The 23,864-nt window shown below is 40.6% G+C and overlaps 1 protein-coding gene across 1 annotated transcript; it reads left to right on the top strand.

Moving 5' to 3' along the window:
- The first annotated feature begins 6,166 nt into the window (after positions 1-6,166).
- Positions 6,167-23,082, top strand: LOC105610833 (solute carrier family 7 member 13-like). Its single transcript, XM_012184185.5, has 4 exons — positions 6,167-6,950; positions 8,876-9,007; positions 18,179-18,540; positions 22,552-23,082. The coding sequence occupies exons 1-4, from the start codon at positions 6,266-6,268 to the stop codon at positions 22,840-22,842; spliced, it is 1,470 nt and encodes a 489-aa protein (XP_012039575.2). The 5' UTR covers positions 6,167-6,265; the 3' UTR covers positions 22,843-23,082.
- The last annotated feature ends 782 nt before the right edge of the window (positions 23,083-23,864 follow it).

Here is a 23,864-nt window from a genome sequence, read left to right as displayed (position 1 = left end):
CTGATTCACATGGTACCGGGCAAAAAGCGGATGCTCAGGAGAGTGTGCCCTGAATCAGACTAGATGGGGAAACAGTGGAAACAGTGTCAGACTTTCTTTTCTTGGGCTCCAAAATCACTGCAGATGGTGACTGCAGCCATGAAATTAAAAGACACTTACTCCTTGGAAGAAAAGTGATGAGCAACCTAGATAATATATTCAAAAGCAAGGACCTTACTTTGCCAACTAAGGTCCGTCTAGTCAAGGCTATGGTTTTCCCTGTGGTCATGTATGGATGTGAGAGTTGGACTGTGAAGAAGGCTGAGCACTGAAGAACTGATGCTTTTGAACTGTGGTGTTGGAGAAGACTCTTGAGAGTCCCTTGGACTGCAAGGAGATCCAGCCAGTCCATTCTGAAGGAGATCAACCCTGGGATTTCTTTGGAAGGAATGATGCTAAAACTGGAACTCCAGTACTTTGGCCACCTCATGTGAAGAGCTGACTCATTGGAAAAGACTCTGATGCTGGGAGAGTTTGGGGGCAGGAGGAGAAGGTGACAACAGAGGATGAGATGGCTGGATGGCATCACTGACTCAATGGACGTGAGTCTGAGTGAATTCCAGGAGTTGGTGATGGACAGGGAGGCCTGGCGTGCTGCGATTCATGGGATCACAAAGAGTCGGACACGACTGAGTGACTGAACTGAACTGAACTGAAATCAGACTAGCTGAAAATATAGAACAGATTAATAATACTTAAAAGATTAATCATGCCCCTACTAGAGTACTGACCAGGAAAATGTAAAACTCTAAATATGTGTACAAAGTGAGCTGTTTGTCAAAAGTGAAGTCTAATTTGCAACTAACTACAAAATGTTTTTTAAAGATCTTGCATAAAAATAATAAAAAGTAAAATAATGCAGATAGTGATAATTAAAATAACCAATTATTTTGGTGGCTGCATGGTGCTGGAGAAGCGAGCAGCCATGAGGAGATGCCCCACGTCCAAGGTCAGAGAAACCTCAGCAAGATGGTAGGAACTGGAGCTGCTGTGAGGAGTTACCCCACGTCCAAGGGCAAAGGAGAAGCCTTGGCAAGATGGTAGGGGGGCGAAATCATATTTAGAATCAAACTGCATTCCCACTAGAGAGGCTCAGAGGGCTCAAGCAAACCTTGTGTGCACCAGGACCCAGAGACCCCGCAGAGACTGAGACAGAACTGTGTCTGAGCGGCTCCTGTGGAGGTGCGGGCTGGCGGTGGCCTGCCCCAGGGACAGGGGCTCTGGGTGCAGCAGACCCAGGTGTGGCGTAAGCCCTCTTGGAGGATGTCGCTACTAACCCCACCATAGAGCTGCCAGAACTTACACAGGACGGGGAAATAGACTCTTGGAGGGCACAACAGAACCTTGTGCACCAGGACCCAGAGAAAGGAGCAGTGACCCCACAGGAGACTGTCCGGGACTTGCTGTGAGTGTCCACGAGTCTCCAGCGGAGGCGTAGGTTGGAGGCGGCCTGCTGCAGGGCTCGGGGTGCTGAGTGTAGCAGCACATGCATGGGACCTTTTGAAGGAGGTCGCATTATCTTCATCACCTCCACCATAGTTTAGGGCTTCCCTTATAGCTCAGTTGGTAAAGAATCTGCCTGCAGTGCAGGAGACCTGGGTTCAATTCCTGGGTTGGGAAGATCCCCTGGAGAAGGAAATGGAAACCCACTCCAGTACTCTTGCCTGGAAAATCCCATGGACAGAGGAGCCTGGTAGGCTACAGTCCATGGGGTCGCAAAAGTCGGACACGACATAGCGACTAAATTACTACTACTACTATTATAGTTTAGTGAAGTCGCTCAGTCATGTCCAACTCTTTGCGACCCCATGGACTGTAGCCTACCAGGCTCCTCTGTCCATGGGATTTTCCAGGCAATAGTACTGGAGTGGATTGTCATTTCCTTCTCCAGAGGATCTTCCCAACCCAGGAACCGAACCCGGGTCTCCCGCATTGTAGACAGACATTTTACTGTCTGAGCCACCAGTGGAGTCCACCCACATAGTTTGGCCCCAGGTAAATAGCAGGGAGGGAACACAGCCCCATCCATCAACAGAAAATTGGATTAAAGATTTACTGAGCATGGCCCCGCCCATCAGAACAAGACCCAATTTCCCCTTCAGTCTCTCCCATCAGGAAGCTTCCATAATCCTCTTATTCTTCTCCATCAGAGGGCAGACAGACTGAAAACCACAATCACAGGAAACTAACCATTCCGTTCACATGGACCACAGCCTTGTTTAACTCAGTGAAACTATGTGCCATGCTGTGTAGGGCCATCAAGATGGACGGGTCATGGTGGAGAGTTCTGACAAAATGTGGTCCACTGGAGAAGGGAATAGCAACCCACTTCAGCATTCTTGCCTTGAGAATCCCATACTAAAAGGCAAAAAGATAGGACACTGAAAGATTAACTCCCCAGTTCGGTGGGTGCCCAATATGCTACTGGAGATCAGTGGAGAAATAACTTCAGAAAGAATGAAGAGGAGTAGCCAGAGCAAAAACAACCCCAGTTATGGATGTGAATGGTGATGGAAGCAAAGTCTGATGCTGCAAAGAGCAATATTGCACTGGAACCTGAAATGCTAGGTCCATGAATCAAGGCAAATTGGAAGTGGTCAAACTGAGGAAGGCAAGAGTGAACATCGACATTTTAGGAATCAGTAGACTAAAATGGACTAGAATGGGTGAATTTAACTTAGATGACCATTATATCTAACTACTGTGGGCAAGAATCCCTTAGAAGAAATGGAGTAGCCATCATAGTCAACAAAAGAGTCTGAAATTCAGTACTTGGATGCAATCTCAAAAATGACAGAATGATCTCTGTTCATTTCCAAGGCAAACCATTCAATATCATGGCAATCCAAGTCTATGTCCCGACCAGTAAAACTGAAGAAGCTGAAGCTGAACAGTTCTATGAAGACCTACAAGACCTTTTAGAACTAACACCCAAAAAAGATGTCCTTTTCATCATAGGGGACTGGAATGCAAAAGTAGGAAGGCAAGAAACACCTGGAGTAACAGGTAAATTTGACCTTGGAGTACAGAATGAAGCAGGGCAAAGGCTAATAGAGTTTTGTCAAGAGGACGCACTGGTCATAGCAAACACCCTCTTCCAACAACACAAGAGAAGACTCTACACATGGACATCACTAGATGGTCAACACTGAAATCAGATTGATTATATTCTTCACAGCCAAAGACGGAGAAACTCTATACAGTCAGCAAAAACAAGACCTGGAGCTGGTTGCAGCTCAGATCATGAACTCCTTATTGCCAAATTCAGTCTTACCTTGAAGAAAGTGGGGAAAACCACTAGTCCATTCAGGTATGACCTAAATCAAATCCCTTATGATTATACAGTGGAAGTGAGAAACAGATTTAAGGGACTAGATCTGATAGACAGAGTGCCTGATGAACTATGGACAGAGGTTTGTGACATGGTACAGGAGGCAGGTCTCAAGACAATACCCATGGAAAAGAAATGCAAAGAAGCAAAATAGCTATCTGAGGTGGCCTTTCAAATAGCTGTGAAAAGAAGAAAAGGGAAAAGCAAAGGAGAAAAGGAAAGATATACCCATTTGAATGCAGAGTTCCAAAGAATAGCAAGGAGAGAAAGCCTTCCTCAGCGATCACTGCAAAGAAATAGAGGAAAACAATAGAATTAGACAGACTAGAGATCTCTTCAAGAAAATTAGAGGAACACTTCATGCACAGATGGGCCCAATAAAGGACAGAAATGGTATGGACCTAACAGAAACAGAAGATATTAAGAAGAGGTGGCAAGAATACACAGAAGAACTGTAAAAAAAAAAAAGATCTTCATGACCCAGATAATCATGATGGGTCAACACTCACCTAGAGCCAGACATCTTGGAATGTGAAGTCAAGTGGACCTTAGGAAACATCACTATGAAAAAAGCTAGTGGAGGTGATGGAATTCCAGTGGAGCTATTTCAAATCCTGAAAGATGATGCTGTGAAAGTGCTGCACTCAATATGCCAGCAAATTTGGAAAACACAGCAGTGGCCACAGGACTGGAAAAGGTCAGTTTTCATTCCAGTCCCAAAGAAAGGCAATGGAAAAGAATGCTCAAACTACCGCACAATTGCACTCATCTTACATGCTAGTAAAGTAATGCTCAAAATTCTCCAAGCCAGGCTTCAGCAATACATGAACGGTGAACTTCCAGATATTCAAGCTGGTTTTAAATAAGGCAGAGGAACCAGAGATTAAATTGCCAACATCTGCTAGATCATGGAAAAAGCAAGAAAGTTCCAGAAAAACATCTATTTCTGCTTTATTGACTATGCCAAAGCCTTTGACTGTGGATCACAATAAACTGTGGAAAATTCTTAGAGAGATGGGAATACCAAAACTGTATGCGGGTCAGGAAGCAACAGTTAGAACTGGACATGGAACAACAGACTGGTTCCAAATAGGAAAAGGAGTACATCAAGGCTGTATAGTGTCACCCTGCTTATTTAACTTATATGCAGAGTACATCATGAGAAATGCTGGGCTGGAAGAAGCACAAGCTGGAATCAAGATTGCTGGGAGAAATATCGATAACCTCAGATATGCAGATGACACCACCCTTATGGCAGAAAGTGAAGAGGAACTAAAAAGCCTCTTGATGAAAGTGAAAGTGGAGAGTGAAAAAGTTGGCTCAAACCTCAACATTCAGAAAACAAAGATCATGACATCCAGTCCCATCATTTCATGGCAAATAAATGGGGAGACAGTGGAAACAGTGGAAACAGTGACCGACTTCATTTTAGGGGGTTCCAAAATCACTGCTGATGGTGACTGCAGCCATGAAATTAAAAGATGCTTATTCCTTGGAAAGTTATGACCAGCCTAGACAGCATATTCAAAAGCAGAGACATTATTTTGCCAAAAAGGTCTGTCTAGTCAAGGCTATGGTTTTTCCAGTATTCAGGTATGGATGTGAGAGTTGGACTATAAAGAAAGCTGAGCATTGAAGAATTGATGCTTTTGAACTGTGGTGTTGGAGAAGACTCTTGAGAGTCCCTTGGACTGCAAGGAGATACAGCCAGTCCATCCTAAGGGAAATCAGTCTTGAATATTCATTGGAAGGACCAGTATTGAAGCTGAAACTCCAATACTTTGGCCACCTGATGCGAAGAGCTGACTCATTGGAAAAGACCCTGATGCTGGGAAAGATTGAAGGCAGGAGGAGAAGGGGACGACAGAGGATGTTTGTTGGATGGCATCACTGACTCAACGGATATGAGTTTGGGTAAACTCTGGGAGTTGGTGATGGACAGGGAGGCCTGGCGTGCTGGGGTCCATGGGATCACAAAGAGGTGGACATGACTGAGGAGCTGAACTGAACTGAACTGAACTGAACTGAAAATAACCAATTGACAAAACTAACTTTTATGGATCCCTAAAATATGTTAGGTGGGGCTTCCCAGGTGGCTCAGTGGTAAAGAATAAGCCTGCCCTAGGAGGAGACGCAGGAGATGTGGGTTCGATCCCTGGGTCGGGAAGATCCCCTGAAAGAGGAAATGGCCACCCACTCCAGTTCTCTTGCCTGGAAAAACCCATGGATGGAGGAGCCTGGCGGGCAGCAGTCGAAAGGGTCATACACACCTGAGCAGACATGCAAACTATGTGAGGTATAGTACTAGGAACTCTGTGCTTCATCAGTAAGTTACCTTATTTAATTCTATTAAAGAAAAAAAGAAGATAAGAATTATCAGTCCCATTAAAAAAAAGTGATGTGGACTTTCTAGTAAGTGGCAGATGTGTGTGTGTGTGATTCAGACCAAGATCTGCTAACAAGGGGCTAACTTATGACTCAGACCTTGTATTTTTGTCGTTCTTTGCAAACTTCCTTACAGCACAAAGTTTCAAAGAATTACTTGTTTAAGGATCAAAATGAATGTGGTTACATATCCATAGAGGAAACCTGACTGGGAAGTTTTCATCTCTTATTCCCAATTAGCTGTGTCTAACTTGTTTGATTGTGTTTAACTTTTAAAATGTTTAACAGTGAAACATTTTAACCCTAATTTTAAGATCTCATAAACTTTAGTTTAATTAACTTTACAAGTTAACTTTTTTTTTTACTATTATGCTAAGTGCTGTGAGGAAGTCTATTTGAGCAAGAGAAGAAGAGGGAACCAAAGCATTTAACTGTAAGAAGATCACAAGTGTCACAGAGTAAACAGTGAATTTATGTTAGCTTTGAACATTAAGTGTCAGACTTGAGAAAATGAAGGTGGGAGAAAGCACTCAGCTTCAGCGGGTAATAGGATATTTCCATGGGACAATTTTTTTATTCAGTATCATCATAGGTGCAGGAATATTTGTTGCTCCAAAAGGGGTGTTAAAATACTCTTCACTCAACGTGGGGGTGTCTCTAAGTATTTGGGCTGCTTGTGCCGTGGTGTCTATGCTGGCTGCCCTGAGCCATGCAGAGCTGGGGACCACCTTCCCTAGAAGTGGGGCACAGTATTATTTCCTGAAAAGGTCTCTTGGACCCTTTATTGCATTCTTCTACCTCTGGACCAATCTATTCAGTACTCCCGCGGGAATCGCTGCACGTGGCTTGCTACTAGCGGGGTACGTTATGCAGCCTTTCTATCCTGGGTGTTTTGTTCCTGAGATGCCAAAGAAATGTTTGGCATTGGCTATCTTGTGGTGCTTGGGAATTCTGAATGCTCGGGGAGTGAAGGAGGTGACGTGGTTTCAGACTGTCAGTACGGCTGTGAAAATGACGGTTCTCGGCTTCATCTCTGTAACTGGAATTGTGCTGTTGGTGAGAGGAAGAAGAGAGAACCTGGCCAGGTTTGAGAAAGCTTTCGATGCTGACGTTCCGGATGCTTCACAGATTGCTGGAGCCTTCTTACAAGGATTGTTTGCATATTCTGGTTGGGGAGTCCTTGTCCGAATAGCAGGTAAAGTTATTATTTTTAAATTATAAAGAGCTCCACCAGGCTATAAACATGCAAGAGTTAATCAACTTAATTCTAAGAAACACATTATTTCTCTATAATGTGTGTCTCTCTTCTATCAGGTGGGTGGAAATGCACTAAACTCTCTACAAATGTGGGTTTCTAACTTTGGAAAGCAAACTATTTTCTAAGTGTTTACAAATTAAAACAAGTAAGTGTAGAACTAATACAGCTTAAGGACTCAACAACAATTATTTTTACTGAACAAATATTTTAATAGCACAAGCTCATCAGAGAAAAATTTAAATACAGAAAATATAAATTAAAATGAAGATTACCAATTATCTCGTATGTATACACATGCAGGGGTCACACTTGTACATATACTCATCATTTATTTTACTTAAGGCAGATAGTGAGAATTCATAAGTATTATCAAATATAAGTGCTTTTAAATGAATACACAACATTTTATCATATGCAATTTGACCATTTTTCAAGCATCTCCCATTGTTGGATACCAGAATTTTTTCTAGTTTTTCACTTTGAAATTTTATAGTTATTGTTCCAATCAGCATCCTTTTATATAAACCTTTGTGCATCTCTCATTGTTTTATTAGGGAAAAAGTCTTGAAAAATCTTCGTAAAATTACTAAGTGAACCATACAAATATTTAGAAATGTCTTGAGAAATATTGCCAAATTGCAACCCAGAAAGGCTTTACAAATGTCTATTAGTGTGAATTAAAATGATGACACCTGAAATCATCAAACCTTTTTCATTTTTTAGTCACTTAAAGTTGTGAAAATAAAATTTCATAACATTTTTTCTTCAATGTCTAGTGAGAGGGCAGAGTTTTGCTAATGTTAATGACCAATTTCTTCCTTGTAAGACAGGGAAATGGCTTTCTTAGTTTGTTTTCATTAATCTGTCTGTCAAGTCTTGGTTGCGACCTGCAGGATCTTTCGTGGTGCATGGGCGCTCTAGTTGGGCATGCGGGCTCAGTAGCTAAGGCATGTGGCCTTAGTTGCCCTGCAGTATGTGGGATCTTAGTTCCCTGGCAAGGATCAAACCCATGTCTCCTGCATTTCCGGGTGGATTCTTAACCATTGGACCACCAGTGAAGTCCCTGTTGTTTGGCTTTTTTTTTTTTTTTCATTTTGTTCATAAGATTTAAAAAATTTCAGTCTTAAAGACTAGAAGTTTAATACCAAAAGTATTAAACTATCTATCTTTTAACTTTTCATTATCTCCATACTTGAAAAGTCTTTCTCCATCTCAAGGTTTAGATAAATATGTACCTGAGCTTTTTTTCTCTAAATCTTTATGTTCTTTAAATTTTTCTTTTTAATACATGTGAATTATTTTGAGGGAGTTGCATACTGTAAGTTAAAAATTTTCCAAGTAGTTAAACATCTGTGTCAAATTGGTGTTGGCAATATACAGTCAAGTTTAATCTAGTCTAGATTTAGCTAGTCTAGAAACTTAACCCAAGGAGGGAAAAGAGCAGGAGCATCTACTCGAATGTCCTAGACTGTCATTACCAGATCAACAGATGAGCTATTCCAACCCTTCATTAACACAAACTTGTACTTCTATAGTGTTGGCCGTATGGTAAGGGAATATTTGCTCCAGTCCTCCTGGCCTAGAATCCAAGTTTTCTGAGTTGTTTTCTTATCCAAAAAGCTTATGTTGGGCACATCAAAGATACAAGAGAAAAACCCAGAATTCAGCAAAATTCCATTGCTGCTAAAGTTAATACTTTGTCTAAACTTGGTAAATAAGCATTCAACAAAGTGAACTCTTGCTGTGTGTAGTTGAGCCTATTTCTCTTAGTTTTTGTATGCTATAATGAAAGTACTTCCAAAGATGATCTGATTACTCATTTTTTTCTGAGTGGCACTTTTTTTTTTTTTTTTTTTTTGCAGGAGAGTTGAAAAGCCCTAGTGAGAATATCCCCAAATGTGTGGTCACTGCACTTACCCTCGTGGCCCTGATCTACTTACTGGTTAACGTTTCCTACCTAGCCGTCCTGACCCCAAAGGAAATCATGTCCTCAGGTATGGTTGCACAGAGCCAGAAGGAAGACACTCTGTTTCATTGTCCTGAATAAAGGGCGTTTCAAGTGTACAGTGGGTCTTTTTGCATACTTCAAGAGAATTAGGCTAATTTGGTTCATGTCTGGGTTATTTATTTATCTATTTATTTAAAGGTAGACGTTCAAAAGGTCAAGCAATTTCTTTAGAGCATATAGTAAAGGGTAAGGTCTAGCAGCCAAAAATACAGAAAATACCAAGAAACATAAAAGGAAAAAAAGGCAGAACCCAATGTTTAGAGTAGAATAGAAAATGTGAGAATACTTACAAAGTCTCTTGAGATAGACTTCATAAGGAGCAAGTGGGTGTTCTGGGTCAGCATTTGCCTCCAGGAAATATAACTCATACACTTTGTCTTCAGACATATCCCCAAAATCTATACAGAGCTTGAGTACATGAATCCTTCCATACATATATATATATATATATATATATATATATATATATATATGTGAGAGAGAATTTCAGTTTATCATAAAAATTATTCAGATTTTTCATATTTTTAAAAATTACTACCTTCTAGTGCAGAAACTGATTTTTTGCTCTAAAAATAGACAGATTGAAAGAAGCTCAATTCTCAATTGAACTTAATATATCTATATAAATATATTAATAAAATAAATATTTTTTAAACTTTACACTTTGTTATCGGAAAAATAAAAGAAAATCTGTAATAGACTTTCATTGAAAAGAAAAATAAGGTTTATCCTATGTCCAAGCTTGACACTCCCCAGTTATCTCAACTCTAAAATGACACTCCTTACAGTATCACGCATGCAACCTAGGTGTCCACCAACAGATGAATGGATAAAGAAGACGCAGTAAATAGATAGACAGATAGATAAATACTGTGTGTGTGTGTGTATGTGTGTGTGTGCTCAGTCAAGTCTGACTCTGTAAATCCATGGACTGTAGCCCCCCAGGTTCCTCTGTCCATGGAATTTTCTAGGCAAGGATACGGCTGTTTTTCACACCAGGGGATCTTCTCAACCCAGGGATCTAACTCGTGTCTCCTGCATTGGCAGGCAGGTTTTTTACCACTGTGCCACCTGAGAAGCCCCAGATAGACATTCACAGGCATAAAGCAGAATGAAATGTCACCATCTGCAGTAACATGAACAGACGTGAGATTATCATGCTGAGTAAAGTTAGTCAGACACGTGTTAGACAAATATTATATGATATCACTTATTTGTGGAATCTATGAATTTATTTTACAAAACAGATAACAAACTCACAGGCATAGAAAACAAAATTATGGTTACCAAAGGGGAAAGGGGGAAGGAATAAATTAGGAATATGGTGTTAACAAATACTCACCACTACACATAAAATAGATAAACAACAAGGATTTACTATAGCTTAGGGAACAATATTCAATATCTTATAATAACCTATAATGGAAAATAATCTGGAAAATATATATATATAATTGAATCACTTTGCTGTACATCAAAAAAGTAACACAATATTCTGAGTCAACTAATACTGCAATTTTTAAAAAATGCAAAAAGTAAAATGAGATGAGTGTATATTATTTATCATTTCACGTATTAGTAGTAATAATGAATGTGAAAATGTATGTGAAGGTACTCTAACAAAAACTGAAAGAATTCATTGCTAGCAGACTTACTGAAGGAAATTCTTCAGACTGAAAGAAAGTAACTTGGATCAAAGGGAAGGAAGAAAAAGAACCAGAAATATTAAATATATGGATAAATATAAAAGACTCCATAGGTGTATACACACACTTTTTGAATTCTTTAAAAATACCTTAGATTATTTTATGTAATAACTCTGAAATTTAAATGTAGAGTTTATTAAATATATAAATATAACATATATGACAACAATAACACAAAGAGAAGGAAATGAGCTATAGTAGCAAAATTGTCATATTTTACTGAAAGTAATTGGAAATTGATTTGGATTAATTTAAAGGTGGATACTATAATTACCAGACCAACTACTAAGAAAATAACTGAACAAATCAAGAGAGGAATTAAATGGCACATTAAGAATATCTCTTTAGGGAATTCCCTAAGAGTCCAGTGTTTAGGCACTTTCGCTGCCAGGACCCCGGTTAGATTCCTGGTTAAGGAACTAAGATCCCACAAGCCATATGGTATAGAAAAAAAAATCTATTTAACAATAAATAGATAAAATAAACAAGAAATAAATGATAAAAGATAACAATAAATAAAATAAAATTAAAATAAACAATAAATAGAAGAACAAAAGAACAAAAATACATAAGACATAAAAAAACAAATAGCAAAGTGACATAGGTAAATACGACAATATCAATAATGTTAAACGAGAACATACAAACACAACCGTAAAAGGCAGAGATTGTCATACTGGATAGAATTGTCAATCCAACTATATGCTGTCTATATGAGACACACTTTAGATTCAAAACGCAATCAGGTATAAAGTAAAAGAATGGAAAAGTTTATCATGCAAACATTAACTGTAAGAAAACTACAATAGTCATATTATTAAGACAAAATAACTTAAAGACTAAAAGATTACTAGAGACAAAGAGAGGTATTTTGTAATGATATTAATAGAAGGATCAATGCATGAAGAAGATATAACAATTATAAATGCATACACCTCTAAAAAACACAGCCCCAGAATACATGAAGCCATACTAATGTAACTGAAAGGAGAAATAGACAATTCAGCAACTATAGTTGCAGATGTCAGTACATCACTCAATAACTAGACAGAAAATCAATAAGGATATAGAAGATCTGCATACCACTATCAATCAAACTGATCTAATTGACATTTCTAGAATGCTCCACCAAACAGAAGCAGAATATATATTCATTTCAAGCACTTATGGGACATTCCCTAGGACAGACATAATGTTAGGATATAAAACAAGTCTCAAAAAATTTAATATTTCTATCATACAAAGCACTTCCTTCAACAGCAATAGACGCACAATACCAACCAGCAACAGAATGTACCTTGAAAAATCTCACATATTTAAAAATTAAACAGCACACTTCTAAACAACCCATGGGTCAAGGAAGAAATCACAAGACTCTCAACAACTATGAAAAGTCTGAGATTTAACCTCCTCATAAGGTAGTTGGGCACAGTTTCATGCATGCTGGCAATGGAGACAAAGACAATTTATTTTTCATATAATAGCAGTAGCTAGAATGTCATTTATGCTGTTCCCCAAACACTGATTCCCAAAAGACAAAGCAAGGAAGGCCAAGTGATATCTCCACATAACAGTAGAAGATCCTCAAGCTCAGGGAATCCAAATCTTTTATAAGTCTTCCTTCAGAAGACAGGTCCCAGGAGTGGCTCTAAAAGACAGAAGGTCACTGTTGTCCTTCCAGCCCCATATTTTTCAGTCTAAATATTCCCTTCTAGAAAGCCACAATTACCACTGTAAGAGGTAATCAGTCAGGTGGTCATTATCATCTTTATAATCTATGTCCACATCAGTCCAAAAAGAGAATCCAGGTGTGTGAACCAAAATAGATTTTGAATCCTCTTGGCTTCTTTATGGTCGTGCTGCTGCCCAGAGGCTATACCAACGGTAGGTTGGGGTTGCTGTGTGAGGAAAAGAAGAAGCATAAAATCCAGCAATAATCAGGAAAGCCTCCTGAGTTGCCAAAATAGGAATATATAGCTAACTATGCTATTCTCCCTGACCATCACTCGGGAAGCAGCCAAGAGTAGGTGATCACTCTCTGAGAGTGAAAGTGTTAGTCACTCGGTCATGTCCGACTCTTTGCAGCCCCACAAACTGTAGCCCACCAGGCTCCTCTGTCCTCAGGATTCACCAGGCAAGAATACTAGAGTGGGTTGCCATGCCCTTCTCCATGCTGCTGCTGCTGCTGCTCAGTCACGTCAGTCGTGTCCGACTCTGTGTGACCCCTTAGATGGCAGCCCACCAGGCTCCCCCGTCTGTGGGATTCTCCAGGCAAGAACACTGGAGCGGGGTGCCATTTCCTTCTCCAATGCATGAAAGTGAAAAGTGAAAGTGAAGTCGATCAGTCATGTCCAACTCCTAGCGACCCCATGGACTGCAGCCCACCAGGCTTCTCCATCCATGGGATTTTCCAGGCAAGAGTACTGGAGTGGGGTGCCATTGCCTTCTCCATGGGATCTTCCCAACTCAGGGTCCTTGCACTGCAGGTAGATTCTTTACTGTCTGAGCCACCAGGGAAAATCACTCTCTAGGGCTTATTCAGTGACCAAACTACCTGACCAAGGTGTGTGCACCAGAAGAATGTGAGAGAGGTAGAGTCAGAAATATTTCTGGGTTGATTTCTGAGGAAGCCATCCCAACATTAAACAACATCAGATGCATTCAAATGGTGTATATGAAAGATACACTGAATACCTTTGCCTTCAGCACATTGATGTACTTTTGTGATGTACAGTTGTCACATTGTGAATGGCCAAACACGTAACACAGATTAGTTTCAAGGGCCACCGTGGCGTGGCTACAGAGGGCTGATCAAATTGGAACAGCAATGCTGCAACCTGGAAACGTACCAACAACTATTAGCTGTTGTCCCAAGAGAGGGTCAAAAGCACAAAGTAGACACTTTGCCAGAAGAGAGCAGGGACAATATCTTGTGCAAACGGCCTCCTTCACTGTGAACAAATGGTCAAATCTTGGCAGAAGTCACAGTGTAACATTTGGTGTCAGCCTCTGTAGCAAAAATATGGAGTCCTTTTTCTAATTCTACAGTCTTTTCTATTCTATAGTCCTTATTCCAGATCATATACTGGAGTCCTTTTCCAGTATATGAGTCAGTGTGTTGCCATGTCTAGAAAAATGATGGATTCAGACATTGTCACAGCAATCTGAAGAGCTCAGTATCAATCAACAGTTTTATTCCAATTATTCTCATCAGAGAATGGGCTCCATGGACAGAACTTAAGGCTGTTCTCATAGCTCTGGCCAATTCCCCTTTGATGAACCATGCTTGCATTTCTAATGACATGAACTATTGTCGACGGCCTGGGTGTTTGGTCTGTCACTTGGAAAGCCACAGACTGGCAGACTAAAGACTCCCCTCTCCAGGGCCATAAACTATAGAAAGAAATCAAGGCTGCTGACTGAGTAATCTGATTTTGATCTCCAGTTCCTGAGTAGCATATCCTGTCTGTTTTCCATTCTGCATAGCTGGTGCTGAGGCTCGCAGCTGTAGCAGGCTGGCGGGCACCACAGGGCTTCAGCTTAGCTAAGCCGCCAGCGGACCATGACCGTATATTTACAGGGACCCTTGTGAACAGAGGGCCCTGCTGAGCCAGCAACCCTGCTTCAGTCAGCAAACTGGGATGCAACTTGCACTTTTTCATGCAAAACCAAGAAGCCACTGGGCCAGGCTAGTTGTGTTCTTGAATACACCATTTCCACCTGAGAAGAGAGATTTTGGGGTCTCTTCGTACCTTTTCAATAATTGGATTCAATTTGATTCATCCTAAAATGAGATTATCAGGCTGGAAAGTCATAAGGCCTCAATGAGTCAGGTGTTCAGTTTTACAATACCCCAGTGCTACTTGCTGAGCTAGTATTATTTTTTCAAAAGGAATTTACCTGATAGTTGTTATCAAGGAGGAAACAAGTAAAACACCTCAAGGGGAACCTCCAGCTATAAGGTGCCTCTCTTTGCTGGGAAATGCAATAGAAAAGGGGCTTCCCTGGTGGCTCAGACAGTAAAGAATCTGCCTGCAATGAAGAAGACCATCATCAGTCAGCAGAGACTTCTAAGTCAAAGCAGTAATTATGGTTGTGGATCCCTACTGGTAGAAAGTGTGCTCGCTGGACAGCTTTCAGTACAGTCTGTTGATCTGATCCTCCAGTTAAAGGACATTGATCTGTGAATTAGCTGATATGGAAGACTAAGTAGAATCCCCAGTGAGACACATGCTAACTATAACACACAAAGAATTCATAAGGTGCTGAGGCTTCTTTTAGTAGTAGGGGACCAGAGACAATTTTTTTTTGACTACCAGAGGGAGTAAGTGTTGCAAATTTAGCCACATATTTCCAAGAAAACTTACTTGGCAAGCAGTACCCTAAATTTTATTGGGGTTGATCAGCCTGTTGGTAAAAGTGTAATAATGCCAATTCAGATCTTTCTAGACTGAGGCTTTTAACTTGTCAACCAACTGATCATGAACAATATAGTATAAATTTTGGATCTCGGATGGCAGAGGCACTCTTGAAAAATCCTGAAGACCAGCTGGGGGCAAAGAGCAGGGGAGTTTAGGAATCCTAGTGGGGTACTGTGAAAGCCTACTGAAGGCCTTGCCACATGAATGTGAATTAGTCTTGGTCTTCAGGGGCAAGTGAATAGAAAAGAGGTGCTGGCAATGTTTGAGACAGGACATCAACTGGCATCAATGCGTACAGTGTCTCCATTACAGTCCCAGTGTCTGGAACAACCACAACTGGGGCTAGAGGACACGTGGTCACTTAGTAACAATCCCCTGTAAACCTGCAGCTCCCAGTAGCTTTTGTCACTGGTCACATCATCATTATATTGAGATATTGCATCCTTTACCACCACCATCGCTGCCTTGAAGTTTTCCATCAGGTCTGTGCTCTTTCTCCCACTGAGATTCAACATTATTTTTTGAACCGCACAAGGAGGGAGAAAGGAAAGGGGTTTCGAAGGAACTCACATGTCCCATTATTCTCTCTACACACACCTCTATCTAAAATATCAATACCAACAAATAGCCAACAGGGGAAGCCGTGAAACTGTAACACTCTGGGTGGACCCAAAGGGCTTTATTCACAAAGGAGCTTCTGTGGGTAGAGGCCTTCCCTTCTGCATTGTGAGCTCAACCTAGATCCCCTTAGCTGAATCGACATTTCACTCCACAGTCCTGGGCTTCTTGACGACTTGGAAACCCATATCTAAGAACTGTCATAAAGTTTCCCAGCCTGCTTGGATGGGAATAGCCTTCGGAGTAGGGAGACCCCAGTCAATCCCTAGTCATCATTCTCCTCAACCAGGGGCTGAGGAGAAGGGGAGAGGCCATGGAAAAGAAAGTGGCTGTGTGCCACGGAGTACTTTTTATCTCTCTTGAGTTAATAGAACTGCCTCCAGAACACATAAAATATATGAATCAGTTCAGTCGCTCAGTCGTGTCCGACTCTTCAACCCCATGAACTGCAGCACGCCAGGCCTCCCTGTCCATCACCAACTCCCAGAGTTCACTCAGACTCATGTCCATCGAGTCGGTGATGCCATCCAGCCATCTCATCCTCTGTCGTCCCCTTCTCCTCCTGCCCCCAATCCCTCCCAGCATCAGAGTCTTTTCCAATGAGTCAGCTCTTCGCATCAGGTGGCCAAAGTATTGGAGTTTCAGCTTTAGCATCATTCCTTCCAAAGAACACCCAGGACTGATCTTCTTTAGGATGGACTGGTTGGATCTCCTTGCAGTCCAAGGAACTCTCAAGAGTCTTCTCCAACACCACAGTTCAAAAGCATCAATTCTTTGGTGCTCAGCTTTCTTCATAGTCCAACTCTCACATCCATACATGACTACTGGAAAACCATAGCCTTGACTAGATGGACCTTTGTTGGCAATGTAATGTCTCTGCTTTTGAATATGCTATCTAGGTTGGTTATAACTTTCCTTCCAAGGAGTAAGTGTCTTTTAATTTCATGGCTGCAATTACCATCTGCAGTGATTTTGGAAAACTCAGCAGTGGCCACAGGACTGGAAAAGGTCAGTTTTCATTCCAATCCCAAAGAAAGGCAATGCCAAAGAATGCTCAAACTACCGCACCGTTGCACTCATCTCACATGCTAGTAAAGTAATGCTCAAAATTCTCCAAGCCAGGCTTCAGCAGTACATGAACTGTGAACTTCCTGATGTTCAAGCTGGTTTTAGAAAAGGCAGAGGAACCAGAGATCAAATTGCCAACATCTGCTGGATCATGGAAAAAGCAAGAGAGTTCCAGAAAAACATCTATTTCTGCTTTATTGACTATGCCAAAGCCTTTGACTGTGTGGCTCACAATAAACTGTGGAAAATTCTGAGAGAGATGGGAATATCAGACCACTTGACCTGCCTCTTGAGAAATCTGTATGCAGGTCAAGAAGCAACAGTTAGAACTGGACATGGAACAACAGACTGGTTCCAAATAGGAAAAGGAGTACGTCAAGCCTGTATATTATCACCCTGCTTATTTAACTTATATGCAGAGTACATCATGAGAAATGCTGGGCTGGAAGAAGCACAAGCTGGAATCAAGATTGCCGGGAGAAATATCAATAACCTCAGATATGCAGATGACATCACCCTTATGGCAGAAAGTAAAGAGGAACTAAAAAGCCTCTTGATGAAAGTGAAATTGGGGAGCGAAAAAGTTGGCTTAAAGCTCTAATTCAGAAAACGAAGATCATGGCATCTGGTCCCATCACTTCATTGCAATAGATGAGAAAACAGTGGAAACAGTGTCAGACTCTAAAATATCTGAATAGATCTATATTTTTAAAAAAATGAGTTAAAAATCTAAAATCTTTCCACAGGTCAAATCCCAGGCCCTAGTAGCTTCACTGATGAATTGCATCAAACATTTAAGAAAGAAATAATACCACTCCTAAACAAACTCTTCCAGAAAATGGAAGACGGAACACATCCAAACTTATTTTACGGAACCAGTATTTCTATGACACCAAAGCCAGAAAAATTCTTTACGCAAAGAAAGAAATCACACACACATGTTGCATACAACATGCATTGCTCCGTGAACTACAGTGTAACACAGTCCTTAAAAACACTGGTAAACTGAGTCCAGCAACACATAGAAAGGGGCATACACCACGAGCAAGTGAGGTTTATCATTGGTTGGCTTAGCATCCCAAAAGCAATTAATACTTTACTATATCAATATGATAACAGACAAAAATCACATTAAGATATTAAGAGAGCCATAAAATGCATTTGACAAAATCCACGACTCATTCGTGATTTTTAGAAAACTTTGGCAGTTTCAACCTACTACTTACACCAGTGCTTGGTCTTTGCTACAATGATAATTTAATACTTTCTGAGCTAATTAAAAATACTATGCAGTATACATCCTACATCAGCTGCGTAATTAGTGGCTTCTCTACTCTTTTACAGACGCTGTTGCTGTCACTTGGATGGATAGAGTAATCCCTTCCTTGCAATGGGCCGTTTCCCTTGGTGTTTCTTCCTCAATAGTTAGCTCCCTCAACTGTACCGTATTTTCAACATCAAGGTTATGGTATATGGCAAGCCAGGAGGGTCAGCTACCTTTGATCCTCTCAACTTTGAATATTCACTCTTGTCCAGTTGCAGCTGTGATTCAGATGCTCATCTTTGCCTCCATCTTAATTATTCCCTCAGACTTAATCCTTTTAATAAATTATGTGGGATTCACAGACTGGATTCAGCTTGGGCTAATGATGGTGGGCTTGCTTAAACTGAGATTCCAGGAGCCCAACCTATCCAGACCTTACAAGGTAAGTCAAACCAAGAAAAAAAAAAATCTTATATTTTTTTAAAAGAGCATTTTGTACTTTTAATACTTTTTTCTTTTACCTATGTAAAAAATCTTTTAACCCACTGTGACCCCACTTTAGGAACATTTGAGAATAAATTTTATATTTAGGATATTCTATTATATCACAACTAGTGAAATTTGAGTCAAGAGGGACCATGTGTGGGATGCATAAGGTCTGTACCTGGTCTCAGTGTATGAGACTGACCCGTGTCCAGGGCCAATGATTATCTGAGTGTCCTCTTAATGGTACTACCTTAGATTACCTTGTAGGCTTGCCTAGGGCTTTTCAGGCTTATCAGTTTAAATGTCTATCAATGTATAAGTCTCCAGCTTTAATGGCAATACAGAAGAGCAGCACTCTAGGTATTTCTGATGTAGTCTAGCTGCAAACTCATTCATCTTTTAAAATCTCATCTCAGAGACAGAGTATCTACGAAAGATTGACTGTGGGATAAGTACTCTGTTGATTCCTCAAACCACCAAAACCTCTGTCTACCTTAACTGCATTTGAAATGTTTCATATAAGCTTATGGAATATTTTTATTCTAATTGTCTGCTATAACCCATCCATCTATATTGTGGATGTACCCAATATTCTGTTTATCCAAACAACCTCCAGCAACTCATTCCTATACCTACTGCAAAGAGATTAAATGGTTTATTTTTACATTATGCTTCTGTGTTAGACCCACCAAAGAAAATTATTTCTAATATTTATATCAAAAATACTTGTGTTTCTAGAAGATTAGTTTTCTTTACAGATCTTGATACCAAAAATCAGCCTGTACACATTGGTATCAAATAGAATCTTGTAGACAGAGTTTGGGTAAAGTAGAAAAGAACAGCTATATTGCTTTGCCGGGCAACGGGGGCCACAGTGGGCTAATGCCCTCAAGACTGTGCCCCAACCTGATGTCAGGAGAGCTGTGAGGAGTCTTATAGTGGAGGGACAGGGTTGCTGATAAGGGTCAGGGGGGCTGCAGGGCCTGCCTTCCTTCAATCCAAACATCCTCTGACATCTGGGGGTTTCATGATGACTTTCTAAGACCCTCTCTCTGGAATGAAGAATGCTGTATCAAGCAGTTTAAAGTCTTCCATCTGGTGGTGGTTTTAGTTCTGCAGAAGAGCTCAAAGATATTACCACGCGTATCCCTTGAGGGGAAGCCGCCCCGCCCCGGCGCTGCACTCCTGCCTTCCGACTGCTTCTCCCTTTCCTCTGCATCCCCGCTCCTCTCTGACTATGGACTGTTTGAACTGTGCTTTGGAACTCAGGGAAGGCCATGGAGGCTGAATGAAGCCTGTTTCCTACAAATAAGAAATGGGGGACGCAGAAAGGCTTTTGTACCTAGGAGTCCCACAGGGCCCTGGCTCAGCTTCGGTACTTAGACTGTAAGATCATGCTTCCCTTTTCATGTAGGCTGCTAGAAGCTAAGTTAGTGGTTAGTCACTTAGTCAGTTAAAAGGCTTACGGCATGCATGTCTTGCTATATTACCTTTTATTGTGAGGCCTATAAGTCATTTTTAATGGGGGTAGGTTTCAAATGATCGGTTTTTTATCAGTGCGTCATATTCTAAATAAATCAAGAGTCCTCTTTTATTACGGACCTTGTATAAGGTAAAAGGATGTACCAGAATAGCCACAGAAATACCTCAGCAGTACACAGAGGTGCAGGGTCGACTAGAAGGTGAAAAAGGAAAACCAACAGAGTTTAATAACTAAGATTTTTAAAGTCTACTGTGAAAAAAAGAATACCTTTCGAGTTTCTTGTATAAACTCAGTTTCCTAGGCATCATCTCTGAGGATTCTAATGTTTAGGGTGAGGACCAGAAATCCACCTTTCAAAATTGAAAAAAAGGAAAGATAATGATAATCTTGCATCTGAGTCACTTAATGATCCAGTAAATACTGAAGCAACTACTAAGGAAGTACTATGTAGAAAACACTAGTCTAAACACTTTAAAGATAGATGGATAAATTGCCCATTAATAATGCATCAATAACTTCTTAGTCTAATAGGAGAGAGAAGAGTTACACAAAATACAGTCATAGGCAAGGATCAACAGCATTTAAGTAAGCATTTTACTGTTTGCAATTGCTACTCTTTGATTATATATAAATGTGCATGTTTGTGTATTCTTTAATTATCCAAATTAAGATACACATATTTGAAAGATATACATTGTTAAGATCCACATTAAGGGAAAAGTAAAGATTAGAGAAAATGAATCCAACCCTGTGGTCCTTTTACGATAAAAACATTCCCCAAAGGAATTATATATAGGTTCAGTTCAGTTCAGTCGCTCATTCTTGTCCAACTCTTTGCGACCCCATGGACTGCAGCACTCCAGGCCTCCCTGTTCATCACCAGCTCCTGGAGTTCATGCAAACTCATGTCATAAGTTACTCAAACTCATTGAGTTGGTGAGGCATTCCAACCATCTTATCCTCTGTCATCCCCTTCTCCTTCTCCTCCTTCTTCTGATCTTTCCCAGCATCAGGGTCTTTTCCAGTGAGTCAGTCCTTCACATCAAGTGGCCAAAGTATTGGAGTTTCAGCTTTAGCATCATTCCTTCCAATGAACACCCAGGACTGATCTCCTTTAGGACTGACTGGTTGGATCTCCTTGCAGTCCAAGGGATTCTCAAGAGTCTTCTCCAACACCATAGTTCAAAAGCATCAGTTCTTCGGTACTCAGCTTTCTTTATAGTCCAACTCTCACATCCATACATGAGTACTAGAAAAACCATAGCTTTGACTAGACGGACCTTTGTTGGCAAAGTGATGTCTCTACTTTTTAATATGCTATCTAGGTTGATCATAACTTTCCTTCCAGGGAGCAAGCGTCTTTTAACTTCATGGCTGCAGTCACCATCTGCAGTGATTTTGGAGCCCCCAAAAATAAAGTCTGTCGTAGTAGGTTATATATAGGTTGTGTATTACATCATTATGAATAATATTAGATCGAGGTACAAAAATATTAATTTTGATATTGCTTGAAAATAAAAATTAGAAAAAATTTATAATGAAAAAATGCTTTATGGTAATAGTATGGAATGTTTCCGAGGGTCATTATTCAAGAGATCTGAATGGGGCTTCCCTCATGGTCCAGTAGTTAAGAATCTGTCTGCCAGTGCAGAGGACACAGGTTTGATACCTGGTCCAGGAAGATTCCATATGCCACAAGGCAACTAAGCCCACGAGCCACGCCACTCAGCCTGTGTGCTGGAGCCCATGAGCTGTGCCACTCAGCCTGTGTGCCAGAGCCCATGAGCTGTGCCACTCAGCCTGTGTGCTGGAGCCCATGAGCTGTGCCACTCAGCCTGTGTGCTGGAGCCCATGAGCTGTGCCACTCAGCCTGTGTGCCAGAGCCACAAGCTGCGCCACTCAGCCTCTGTGCCGAGCCCACGAGCCGCGCCACTCAGCCTGTGTGCTGGAGCCACGAGCCACACCACTCAGCCTGTGTGCCAAGACTGCCTGAAACCAGTGTCCTCGAGCCAGTGGCCTGCAAGCAGAGAATTCTCCACAGTAAGAAGCCCACACACTGTAGCTGGAGAGTAGCCCCTACTCGCCAGAACTAGAAAAATCTTGCATGCAGCGATGAAGACCCACACAGTCACAATAGATAAAGAGAGCTAAATGGACAAGTGGCATGGACTTATGAAAAAAAATCAAAGGAAGAGCAAAATGTTGAAATTATTAGGGAAAAACTTTCACTTCTGCTATTTCACACTCTGAGGAGATTCTCTGCAGATTGTTTTCTCTTATATAAAACTAAGGAAGACCTGGTAGGTAAATACGTTTTTTTATCAATGAAACCAACTTCCTCCATATTAAACAAATGTTTGTATATAAAATATTTAACATTATTATTTGTAATAACTTCCAGTTCAGTTCAGTTGCTCAGCTGTGTCTGACTCTTTGCAACCCCATTCCAAGTCCACTCTAATACAAATTTATGTTTGTTCTCAGGTACGTTTGCCATTTGTATTTGGAACCATGGCCATATCTTTGTTCTTGGTCTTGACACCCATCATCAAGTCTCCTCAGATATACCATATCTATGTTATTCTTTTTATCCTCAGTGGACTTCTGTTTTATTTGCCTTTTGTGCATTTTGATTTGGGTTCTACATATTTCAACAAGATAACTTGCTTTTTACAGTTACTACTAAATGTTTCACCTGCTGATGACATTGATGAATATATTTCAACAGGAGGAAATGTACAGAAAAATCCACCTGCAACTGCGACCAAAAAATAATTTAAAAATTATGCATATTTGGCAAATGATTGACTTATTGAAAGCATCTTTCTCTTTCAACTAGAATATTCCTAATACACATACAGATTCCTTATGTATATTTGTATACAGGCCACATATGTAACACACAACCAGCACAAAATACTTGATGTCCAGAACTTTAACACTTTATCTCTTGTTGTTTGTAACCAAAACCTTACTTTTTTCTCCAATAAAGCATGCTGATTCCCAATTTTCAAAGACTGTAGTAGATGTCCCTCTTTGTGCATTAATGTTTCTGAGTTTACTATGAATATGTCAGAGTCCACACACTTTTTTAATTGTCTACTTACTTTTTCCCTAAAGACAGTGAGCTCCCCAAAGGTAAGGATTATTCCTTAGCCATTTAAAATTTTTTTAATTATATTTCATTTATTTAAATTTGTATGCACTCTCCCTAAGACAGTGTGTGCATAAAAATAGACAACCTATAAAATAGGTATCTGAGTGCACAGGCAAGTGAGCGAGTAAATGAGTGGGTTGCCAGCACACAGCCCTGTAGACGGCATCTCCCTTGATGGCCTGTCTCAGTCTGGGTGCTCAGCAGCACCTCAGAAGCGTTCCATTAATGATTATAGCTCTACATCTCAGCGTGACTGAGGCTGGACCACTATATAGAGATGGTACCAAAGAAGAGTTTAACTAGATCTTACAAAATATTTGTTCTTTTGCACCTCCTAACTGACTTCTCTGAAACTGCTTTTGCCGATATGGCCCTACCAGTGTCAACATAAATGCGTCCATTTGTGTTTATCACAATGGTCACTGGGGACCTGGCATCACTATTCCAAACATCACTGCAAACCATTTTCAGTGATAGTATTGAAAGGATTAATACAAATGAAAATCAAATCCTAGAGAGGGCAAATAGGTATCAGAGAACCTAGGCTGAGGGGAAAAATAAAACAAAAAACTATGGGTAATTGAGAACAAAGCTGGGTATAGCATGTATGCTCGCTTACTACAGGAGTGTGTGAGGGTGA

Source organism: Ovis aries, chromosome 9 (assembly GCF_016772045.2).
Source record: "Ovis aries strain OAR_USU_Benz2616 breed Rambouillet chromosome 9, ARS-UI_Ramb_v3.0, whole genome shotgun sequence".
NCBI classification, from domain to species: domain Eukaryota; kingdom Metazoa; phylum Chordata; class Mammalia; order Artiodactyla; family Bovidae; genus Ovis; species Ovis aries.
The sequence above is the reverse complement of the archived record's forward strand: the minus strand, read 5'-3'. Positions and strand labels throughout refer to the sequence as shown.

What these genes read in the sequence shown, in the direction of transcription:
- LOC105610833 (XM_012184185.5), top strand. Translation starts at nt 6,266, where the DNA reads ATGAAGGTGGGAGAAAGCACTCAGCTTCAGCGGGTAATAGGATATTTC. An exon ending in AAAGGAAATCATGTCCTCAG is followed by an intron (nt 9,008 to 18,178) that starts GTATGGTTGCAC and finishes ACTCTTTTACAG; the next exon opens with ACGCTGTTGCTGTCACTTGG. An exon ending in ACCTATCCAGACCTTACAAG is followed by an intron (nt 18,541 to 22,551) that starts GTAAGTCAAACC and finishes GTTTGTTCTCAG; the next exon opens with GTACGTTTGCCATTTGTATT.